The sequence below is a fragment of the Cebidichthys violaceus genome, unplaced genomic scaffold, assembly GCF_023349555.1.
Source record: "Cebidichthys violaceus isolate CVI_PGR_0920_01 unplaced genomic scaffold, fCebVio1.0.p SCAF_14, whole genome shotgun sequence".
In the NCBI taxonomy this organism is placed as follows: Eukaryota; Metazoa; Chordata; class Actinopteri; order Perciformes; family Stichaeidae; genus Cebidichthys; species Cebidichthys violaceus.
In genome coordinates, this window is record NW_027176307.1 from 6,218,480 (window position 1) to 6,229,988 (window position 11,509).

An 11,509-nucleotide genomic window follows, 5' to 3' on the forward strand; every position below is an offset into this window, starting at 1 on the left:
AGATGTACAAATATAAAGTGTTTTAATTAGATGTGCCAAAATGTAGAGCAAAACAAAAAAACATTAATATTTGCCTGATTTTAAATTACAGTACACGCTTGAAATTATAAAATTGATTTAATACCTTTTTTCTGTTTACAGGACTGTTGGCAGAGGTAGAAAAATACTGTACTTTTTTCCAGCCATCATAACTAAGCAATAACATACTATAAACAGTGACAACCCGCTCTTTGGTTTCATGAGTCAACGACAAATGTCATTGAGGTTTTTTCTTGCTGATGTCTCTGAAGGTGAAGGAGACAGACACCCGTGAGGATACAGTGATTGTGGGTATTTGGGAGGGGTGAGGAAGGCGTGAAGCATTCTGGCATCTACCTCCATCTTCCTCATCTTCATTTCTCCACTTCCTTGTCTCCTCCTCTCTGACCAGAAGGGGGTGTCCCAGAGTTTGCCCCAGGAGCTGACTGACTTCGCAGGCCTTCTGCTGAGCATTTTCAATTGTCAACTGTGTCGCCTAGAGCACAGACAAATGCACACTAGTTACGATTGCTGCATTGAATCAGAATAAGGAGAAGTCCAGATATTACATTGCTGGTGAGAAGAGTGTTTTTGTAAACCTCATTAGTCTCAGGCATTCAGCACTGTGGTAGTGTGACTGTGGTGTCCCCACACAAACAGTCTTGGCCAGCTTCTCCAGCAGGACGCTACGTAATTGCTCCATCTTTTCAAAATCTGAGAAAGTGATCAAGACCTTTGGGAACATTTTGCTATGCTGTCATATACAACTCAACAGACATTTATGTTGTAGGGTCAGTGAAAGGTTAATGCCATCTTGACATATTTTCATCACTACTGTCTGATTACTCCACTTCTGCATCCATGTGATACTTGTCTGCCTCTCGGTAGAGAAACCTCCGCACTGAGGTGTCTTTTTCAGCGACACCGATTGAATGAAAAAGTATTAAAATCACTGCAATGAAAGTGTACTTAAAAAAAAAAGGTGAAGTGAGCTAACCTTAAAATCGAAATAAAATGTACACTTAACACCTGCCCATTTGCCTGTTTGGTTCATCATTTTGTCAATTACTATAGTACTTGTGCAACTACTACTTATAGCAATACATTAGAGGCACTTAAATGCTTCAGTGGAAACCCATGATTGTGTAAAGTACTAGCGTCACGTTACTCTGCAGTATTACTACAGTACTACCAACTGTGGAGAATAAGTGGCAGTAGGTTTGTGTACAATTTTGAAATAGTTTGCAATTCACAAGTCACTTTTACTCTTTATATTTATACTATTTGTGAATATAATCAATTTCCATGTATGTTGTATATACCCTTGTTGACAACATATTTTATACTTCTTGTGAGTATAATCCATATAATCTTATTTCCATATATGTATTTTGTATGTACCCATGTTAACACCCTATTATGAAAACGGGATGTTGTGACACATGCATCCTTCCAACCCGTTCTCACGCCCAACTCGTCAAATGCCCCTGCCCCTTCCATCATTGTGTGTGTGCAAATGTCTCAACAGGATGCAAATTGTAAAGAACTATAGAAATTCAACAATTTAAAGATCAAGATTTTACTTCTATGTGTATCATCAGCAAACATGATATCGTTACAATACATATCTTTGTGCTAATGCCACAGATTTGTGTTCATCTTTAACAGTCAAAGTAGGGGCAAATGTATTGCAAGTATGATGTGGGTTTCTCAGTATCTGTGTTTGGTCAGTAGATGGCAACAAAGTGTAACATGTGACAGCACGTATGAAGCAAAGTACAGACCTTTACGTGCACATTTCACAATCTAAAAGTGTAGATCCTTTTGAAGTTACTTGTTTTATAACTTACAGTTTAGGTGTTCTACCATTTTTGAGAATGATTCAAACTCATATAACACATATTTATGGTCTTCTGGTAGTTGGAAGGGGTGACTAAAAATAATTATTGTATTTGGCTTACTGTGCATCATTGTGATAATCAGTTACTTACAAATACGTAAATGAGTAAATGTATTTTTTATTAATAAAATATCTTCAGTTACTTTAAATGTGTTAAAGGAGTCTTTAATGATTAGTGACGGGCCTAAGCAATGAGATAATAGTGATACCAGTAGAATATAGTAAAGGAAATAGCAATAATCATAATACAAAAGGAAATTATTGTGTCAAAATAAGCTACATTTAGACTTAACTTTCAGTATGTCTTAATTTAGTGAAGGAAATATTACATTGCATAAAGTTAAACAATTGTGCAAAATTGTATTAATCAGCCATGTAAACTGCAGTCTCTCCATGTACTGTAAACCTATTATATACTTTTTTATTTTCAAGGACATTTGGGAACAGAAGAGATTTGATCACATTCTGGAAGCTGGCTTCTTTAAACAACAAAGTTTGTTTGGTTTCCCTGGAGTAATGAATTGTGAAACAGGCTTTACAATCCCAACCTAAAAATACAAGGCCATATTTGTTGTTATTGTCTCCGGTTCCCCCGGTATGCTCTGTGAAACTCTCTCTGCTGTCTGTCTTTCTCCCGCTCCTCTTTGCCCTCAGTTGTTATAAATGCTTAGAGCAGAATAGTTGGTCACTGTGTTGTTGTGGTAAATGAAAATGGCTGTAAATTATTTGTTCAGTTGCAAAGTTACCAACCACTTCCATAAACAAGGATTTTATTATTCTCCTCCAATGTAATATAACTACCACCCGTTTAATCGTACTATACTGTCCTTGTCATGTAAATTATGTTGTAAAGATTTATGTAAACCAAAAAAAAGGTTGGTTGGTTTGTAAATAAAAACTGGGTAAACTGAATTGAAGAGGTTTTTTTCCTCTCCTGTGTCCCTGGTTGTTGGGTGAAAGGGGTCTGGGGGTCTTTAGATGGAGACTGTGGCCACTTAGGGAAACGATTTTGATGGTAATAGTTTCTGAATTTCTCTCGCTCTCTCTTGCTCTCTCAGATAAAGTAATAAAGTTAGCTGTGTTGGAGGCCCTCCATGTCTCTCTATAGACCACAATCAAGGTCCGTGCAGTTTTATTGCAGTTTTATTTTCATATTGTCCAAGAAATCTCAAGACTCCCTCCTGTGCACATTGCCATAAATCACATATTTTGACTGTATTTCTTCCACTCTGCGTTTTTCATTTATGGGTGAAGGCGATAAAACATGCAGCGTGCACTCTGTGTGTCCACAGCTGTCATCTGTCTGGGACTTTATTGTGAAAGGAAAAGAATGTAAAGTTTCATTTTTTTTAATTTCCCTGCACAAAGCTCCTTCCCTGTAAAAAACAGATGCTGATGGAATGAGAAAACATAATACCTGGAAGTATTCATTGTTTACATCTCTTTATAAAACCAAACAGTGTCCAGCACTGTTGAACAATAGGTTCAGGTGGGGATCATTGTTTCATCAGCAGGAGGTCCTGTGAACTAATAGTCAACTCACAGCTATAGCTGCACATTTTTTGACATTAGTTAGATGTATAAGATGAACACATTCTGTTTATCTTCTGTTGATGTATCAGGCCTTTCGCAGTTTGTCTTCAAAGATGCACGTTGTGGAGCTGGGCGAAAATTTTAACAACTGTGTTCATTTTGCATGAGATTCAGCATTTCTACACAGTGATCTACACTGACACAACCCTGAGATGGGTTGTGTCAGAAAAAAGGACATGCTCAACAAAAGATGATGGCGCCTGAGCAGTTTTTATTTTTTTACCCTCATACGTGCAGGAGGGGATTGTGAATGAGATGACAAGGTGCTGTGGAGCATGGCTCTTAACATCTGTAGTCCCTATTTGCCAAATGTTCTCACAACCACCCTCTCAACACGCAGACAGTTATGACCAGAACCCAAAATGTTCAAACTTTTGTTTGTATTCAGTTAGATGATGGAAAAATGCCAGCATGCTTACTGCTCAGTTATTTTTCTTTGAAAAAAAAAATAATGAAGTAGTGTTACTGAAGATATTCTCAAATATCTTGTAAAGAGAATCACATCATATCACACTGGGAGGGTGTCATTTTTAAGCATTTACTAAAATGGAGTATGTGAATAAATAACCTAAACTTGGGTATGTCTGACATAACTGAAATAAAAGATTAGATATTTTGGATAGGATTTTAAGAAATAGTTTAAAGATTTTGTAATCAGAGTTAGTGGAATATTTCACTCGCTATGGAGTGATACCCATAGGTCCTGAGAGACAAACATGGAGGCACGTTCACTGCTGAGTTCTCTGCATGTCAGTATATTATCGGAGGTATTTTTTCATGCTGTTGCTCAGCTCTACAACATCCATCGCTGTAAACAGTTTGTAGTCAAATAATCAGCCCTCTCCACAGCCCTTCTCCACTCCCAAAACTGAATAGACCTTTTTATCAGCAGATATTTTGACCGGGGAACGCACAATAAAGCTAATGCATTGTGTTTATGGGTGCTAGTTCCATGGTTGTGGTATTGAGCATACCAGCTCACTGGCACGTAATAATTGGACAGTTAAATGAAACCGAGCCATTTATGTATTTCTTATGATTGTGAACGTTGTTCCTGCGTATGCAGATTAGAAAAGCTTGTTCATAACTTTGGTAACTCACATTATGACAGCATTATTGAAATAATAATAATGATGATTCTATCACATAGAAAGAATGCCGCACCTTTCCTCTTCATTTCAATTGGTGGTCTCTTTTATGGTTCACTGATTAGAGGTTTCCATATAAGGCCGATGTATGCTTAGCCACACACACACAGACACACAAGCACACAAACACTTGGGCACCGCTGAACCTGTTGTAAAGACCTCATAAAGACTCAACATCTGTTTATTGCAATGCATGCCAAAATATTCTGCAACCACAGACACCCACCCAGATGAATACCCACAAATTTTATCACTGTGAACAGGCACTCACACAGGTGCCTGGACTAAACAGTGTTACTAATGATGGTAATGATTAATTACTTGTACACTAGTGCAAGAGAGAGAGAGAGAGAGAGAGAGAGAGAGAGAGAGAGAGAGAGAGAGAGAGAGAGAGAGAGAGAGAGAGAGAGAGAGAGAGAGCGAGAGCATTTTGAGAAACTTGATATGCCAATAATGTCATGTCTCTACAAAATGTGTCTGTTAGCCAGGTCGATGGCTGTGTGCGCATATATGTTGTCCTTCATTAGTATTAATGGCCAATCCATACATTTCGTTACTGCAGAGTATTACAGTAGCAGTGTTATGGCTCATGATTAAATTATCTAATTTCTAATTCCTCTCACCTTTTCAGTTCATACATTCTGTGTGGTTTATTCTTGATCATTTAATATCTTCTTTTTTCTTTTCCTGCAGATCTGTGTTTTTTAAGGCCTGGTTGGGTTTCAGGGCTCTATTAAAAGTTCAAAGGCAGCGTTTACTACTGTAACTGGAGCTAGTCTGCACTGAGGCTTTTCACTAATGAGTACACAGCACACACACACACACACACACACACACACACACACACACACACACACACACACACACACACACACACACACACACACACACTCTAACAGAAAAGCACTAGGTCGCACAAATGCACACACAGCAACACATGTTTCCCTCATGGAGGCTGCAGCAATATTGGCCACAAAGTTCGTCGTTACTACAGGAATTGTGTATTTTTGAGAGCCAGAGATCTATTATAGACTTAACAACTTTCAGCACCCTGTCCCTGTTTGTTCGCTTTTTTCTCCTTTCCCACTCTTCTCCTCCAAACAAGAGATCAGGCGGTTTTTCTGACTGGTGAACTAGAAAGTGCATTTTATAAGATCTCTTCATTTCTTCATCAGTCAGTGCTCTATTTTTTGTGAGAGAGATTGCATCATCTCTACGAATTTAAAGATTAGTGAGCAAGTCATGAACACATTAAAAAAAATGACAAAAATGTTTTTAGGGCTTCAGTTTCTACTCATTAAATATGTTCTAACAAATGTTGTTTTTCTTTCATAGAATCCTGTCACACTCTGCCATCGAATATTACAAAAAGCTCATCATATACCTTTAAGCCCTCACTTCCTCAGTTAGCTTACTTCTTAGTTTCATGTTCAGGTTTGTATTGCACTGTATCACGTCCTGTAATCAAATGACTTTGCAAGATATACGGTATGCTTGAAATCCAACATGATTTTGTGTATCTCATAGTTGTCAAGCATTTGTGTACTTTGCATTTTAAGTGAACATGCTCCTAGAGTGCATAAGGAACTCTAAGTGAATGAAAATAGAGAAACCGGTAATGGTTTCACTAAACTACTTTCCACAAACCTGTTATGAAAATTTGAATTTAATAATGTTTGTTGAGTTTTTGTACAGAGCTCTGCCGTTTTTACCTTCCTCTGTGCTGTGTCCTTGAATGTCTAATATTTCAGAGTAAACACAAAAACAAACAACCCAGACAGCCTGGGATTGGATGGGTGGTATAGACATGCTTCCACTATGCCAAATGTTTATGCGTGCAGGGACATATGTGTGTGTTTCAGGGTTATTACATTTTTTTTTCTTTTAAAGTTATTATTAAGTTAGGCTTTTGATGTGATAGTTTTCAGAAAAGTTGTTTTTATACTTGACCTTTGATTAAATTAAATGTCTACTTGTTTCAGACATTTTCTTTGAATTGAGCTATGGCAATTACAATGCTTATTCTTAATTTAAGATAGTTTCAGTTTTGATATTCTTTATGTATGAATTGATAGTTTTTCATACTGGTTTTGATGGCCAAAGCGTGTGTTTGATACAGGAGCTGCAGGTGGACTCAGTAAAGAGGGGCGGGGTGGTAGAGTCCAGAAATTCAAAATGACAAACGTTTATTATTACCCGGTTTGCAGCGGACTTGCCTTCGGGGGAATCTCCAGCAGTGACCCTTGGCCCCACCACCCAGTTCTCTCCATGGTGAACCCCCTCTTTCCTGCTCCCGCTTCACATTTGTGGTCCAAAAAGCTGAACAAAGAATAAAAGAATACAACGGAACAATATCGAGATCATCGGTTCTGAGGCTGCCGTTACAGGAACAGGGGAAGTTTCTGAGGCAATATTCTTTTATTCTACTATTATGGCAGAGAATGAGAGATGAGTGAAAAACCTACTTCACAGCCCTTTTTATCCAAGAACAGATCCAGGGGGATAAAAGTGGACCCATCCTACCAAAGTTTTACAGCTTGCCAGTCTCTCTCTCTCCCTTTCTCCATTCATCCTACCTTCCCTTAATCTCCCCCTCCTTTCCTACTCCATCATTCCTCTTACCTCTTGGGAGCAGCGGTACTCTGCTGCCCGCTGGCACTGTAGATAATAAACACCCCCACCCAACCAACCCTTGCGCACCTTAGGGCAGGAAACCCAACACATACGCACCTGCAATGGCTGCCATGACAACAAGGACCATCTGTCCATCAAACCAGTCTCTGAAAGAACCTGTTCTAAGGCATTTGTAAGAGGATAAACACATATAGCCATTCACAGATGCATAGTGGACCTGGGTCAAGGGTTAAAGAACCCCATTTCCTGTCCAGACAGACGAAGGAAAACACTCCTCTCTCAATTTATCTTGTTTTCCCTTTCTCCCCCTTTCTCTCCTGCTTTTTCTCTCTACCTGAGCTTGATATTCATTGGACTGCACAAAAATATAATTGTTTTGTGTGTTTTAAGTGTGATTGATGCTGTAATTGTGATGGCAGCCTCAGCTTAGTAGCCTTAGCTCATCCTAGTGATTATCAACCAAAGCAGCCTTTTTCTCACAGGAGCTCTAAACTGCTGACCAAAGGATGATTTCATAATATGTGATTGCGTAATCTAATCTCTGAAAGTTCTGATGTTTTTTTTTCTTTCTTCAGACTACTCTCAAGAGCTTCATTAAAAGGGAATGATCTTATGTTAAAGAGATTTGAAAAAACATTGGCGAAAGATTCTTGTTAGTCGCTATTGAAACCAGCTCCTCAAAAATATTTTTGTGCTCTGTATTAAATCAGCAGTCTACATAGAAAATAAACCTCCCAAAGAAAGTCCTTTTTTAGTGAAATTCAGAGCACACGTGGTCAAATATATCTAGATATGGGTTCATGCATTTGAACTATTTGAAGTATATGTAATTTATCCTCTGCTGTTTAACCAGCCTCAAAACTGGACACATCCTTCGCAAAACGAGACAAACTGAGCATGCCTCGAGCGGTTATCAAGTATCCAGAATACTATTTTGCCCATGTCTGCTTTGGAGCGAGCCTCTGTGGTGCACGGCATGGTCTGGTAATAGCCTGTGTGCTCTGCTGGGCTGAGATTAATGTGAAGACTTATTGATGTAATGATGGGGCCATGAAAGAGCACTCTGGGCCGTGGTTTGGGTCCAACACATGAGCCTAATGGGCTCTGTGTGTATGTTTGTGTGCATGCGTTGTGTCTGCATGTGTTACATCTATCTGTGTGTGTGTTTATGTATGTATTTGAGAGAGAGAGAGAGAGAGAGAGAGAGAGAGAGAGAGAGAGAGAGAGAGAGAGAGAGAGAGAGAGAGAGAGAGAGAGAGAGAGAGAGAGAGAGAGAGAGAGAATGTGGTTTTGGACAGAAACAGATGAAATTAACTGAGAGAATTGAGTCTATATTTTTCTGTAAGATTCTATTGCTTATAGAAAGTATGTGACTTTAGGTGTGTGTTCATATGTTAGTGTGCCTGTGTGTGTGACAAAATATGACCTCAGACTTTCCTTGACACGTTGTACATGCATGCTTGTGTGTGTCTCTTTGTCATTTCTGTACGTGTGTGTTTTGAATCGTGGTTGTTAGCTGCCCATGGCTTTCTTCGGTTAAAGGGCAGAGCGGCTCATACTGACACTGTGAGACAGCATGCTTGGAGGCAACTTGGGGGGAGGCTGAGTAAATACGACCAAAATCAAAGTGGTACCTTTACAACTAGTGCCCTGCGGTGTGTATTTGTGTCTGGGTATATCTGTATCTCCCCAGATTTCCCAGTGAGGCCCAGCAGGTGCTCACAGGAACCCCTTCATCTCCCCATTTCAAACTCTGTTTTTTGTGTTTATGTGCGTGTGTGCGAGCAGGCTTGATCTGCTCAGTGTGGGTCTGATGTTAAAGTGATTGACAGCAAGAAGTCACAAGGGCGATTGGGAGCAGTTGTGGGAAGAGATGGACCTTACAGCCCCACAACTTTCAGCCCTGAGGGGGAGAGAGAGACGGCTCTAGAAAGAGAAGGAAGAGAGAATCTAAACAGATTAATAGAATACACAGGGATGGCGCTTGAATGAATAAATGGGCACAAAACCATTTCAAAATGAATGACATCCATGTTTGGCTCTCATAGGGAATTGTTAGTTGGTTAAACTAAAAAGGACAAGATGATTTATACTCTTGCCTCCTTATAATCACCCTGCCTACTCCCTGATCGTGTGGGTTGGAAACCCTGGAGACCATAGAGATTTATGGGAAATGGCCATACTCCGGGGAAAAGACAACTATGGTGTTCAGACTCCACTTTCTCCAATCTATGTAATTATGATGCGAACAGAGGATGTCACTGTGTCTGCCATGGTGAAAGAAGGACTACAAAAAGTGCAACTAAATTAAAACCTTGTGTGATCTAGCTAGATTTGGCATGCAGGCTATATAAAGAGCTCCTTCTGTGAGAGGGTGCTTCACTTGTGGAGTGAATGAGAGAAACTGGAGCTCCTTTCTTCCTGCTGCTGTCACACTTAACAATCAACACTGCTTCAAACTGACATTTCACTCATGTGCAACATCAATGAAACTGTTCAATATCAATATTCGGGGGCGATTGTGGCTAAGTGGAGAGCAGGGCCGTCCTTCAATCAGAGGATCGGCGGTTTGAGTTCCGGCTCCGCTAGTCGCATGTCAATGTGTCCTTGAGCAAGACACTTAACCCCATAATTGTTCCCGTAGCTGTGCCTACAGTGTAGAATGTGATAGCATCTGAATTGTAAGCTGCTTTGGATAAAAGCGTCTGCTAAATGACTGTAATGTAATATTCCATTACAGTTCCATTATTGTATGACAATAAATGTTAAACCTGTGTAAGATGCATATTGTTTGTTTTCATAGACGGCCAAATGGTGTGTCACTTTAAATGTTGCCACTGCAAGGAATTGTGGGGAGGCATTATCTTCTTTTCTTTGATAAAGGAAAGGTCCAATAAATTCATAGGTTGATGAAACTTAGAAAGGAAGCATTGAAGCACCTTTCCTTGGCATTTAGAGGCTTCGAACAGCTCTTATCATAGTGGCCACATAGATCTGGGTCATTTCACTCAGTTAGGAACCTTCCTAAGCAAAAAAGACTTTTCAACCGCAGCCAGGGAGTGATGTCAGTCTTCCTGGCTGATACAGAGAAATAACAGCAAAGTTACAGTATCTGAAACACCAAAGACTCCTTAATTAAGGGGGGTGAGACGTCTTTCAGATCCCTTGTATTCCCCCACATAAGTTCATGCTCAAAGATCTCAGAGAAGGCGCTGCCCTATTTCAAAAACATGTAATAGAAGATTGAAATATTTTGGCTTAATTCTTCTCCAGTGAGATGAAGGTCATTAATTTTGTGTTTATGGGCTAGAATTTGGCCTATCAACACTCCCCGTCTTCCAGCTACCCTGGACTCTGCAACTTCCATCTTTCTTAATATATGGTCTCTACTAAGACAGAACCCCCCTCAAATAATCATTTAAACATTGAATCTTATATTTATTTGAATTTGTTCTGTGTGACCGCCCCACAACCTCTTTATGTGTTACAGAGTTGAGACTCCAAGGACACTGAAGTAAACCAGGCATGAACTAACAGGCTGTTACGCATCACTACAGACCTCGGAGAAGAGAGGTGTATTCATGCTGGTAAGTGAATAAAATAACCTATTCCGAGGCCTTTTTGCTGTGTTTATGTGAACATGTGCGCAGGAGAGACAACCCCCATGTCTCTGCTAGAGCAGCACGGGAGAGTGCAGCCTAATGGCCATCTGGGTTTAGAGGTGTCTTTAAATGGCGGAGGTGTAAATCTACTGCCATGTGCTAGAGGGGACATCAGTTTCTCTCTTGCCCGCAGACCCACTCACAGATCAATAAAGTTAACTCAAAACATTCACACTCTGCCATCTGAAATCAACCCTTTAATGAGTTGCTGTTCCTGTAAAAGTGGAAAGGCCCCTTCAGATTTATTAGAATAGAAAAAGAGACTAGAATGCCAGAGAAGGCAAGAAGAAGAAGAAGAAGAAGAAGAAGAAGAAGAAAAATGCAAAACTATAGATATAGGATTAATTTCAGGGCAAAACAAAAAAAACAACTCACACAAATAAACAATGAAAATAGCTTCTTTATCCACTTTTATGAGCAAGCTGACTTAAATAGAGGTGATTGGAGGCTTTTGATAAACCATGGTCGGCATGGAAAAGTCTCCAGACTATAAAAGCAATGTTAAGTAATGTAATTTCACTCAGAATAGTAATGAAATCCAAAAACAGATCTGC

At 39.6% G+C, this 11,509-nt stretch overlaps 1 protein-coding gene across 1 annotated transcript; it reads right to left on the reverse strand.

Moving 5' to 3' along the window:
• Positions 1 to 256: 256 nt before the first annotated feature.
• irak1bp1 (interleukin-1 receptor-associated kinase 1 binding protein 1) lies at positions 257 to 1,423 on the reverse strand. Its single transcript, XM_068709215.1, has 4 exons — positions 1,420 to 1,423; positions 870 to 970; positions 613 to 751; positions 257 to 516 (listed from the first exon to the last, which is right to left on the reverse strand). Exons 1-4 carry the CDS (start codon positions 1,421 to 1,423, stop codon positions 257 to 259), a joined length of 504 nt encoding a protein of 167 aa, XP_068565316.1.
• Between the last annotated feature and the right edge of the window lie 10,086 nt (positions 1,424 to 11,509).

Excerpts from the sequence above, each read along its gene's own strand:
- irak1bp1 (XM_068709215.1), bottom strand. Across the intron at positions 752-869 it reads AGTATCACATGGATGCAGAA|GTCTTGATCACTTTCTCAGA; the intron begins GTGGAGTAATCA and ends ATGTTCCCAAAG. Across the intron at positions 517-612 it reads CCTGAGACTAATGAGGTTTA|AGGCGACACAGTTGACAATT; the intron begins CAAAAACACTCT and ends TGTCTGTGCTCT.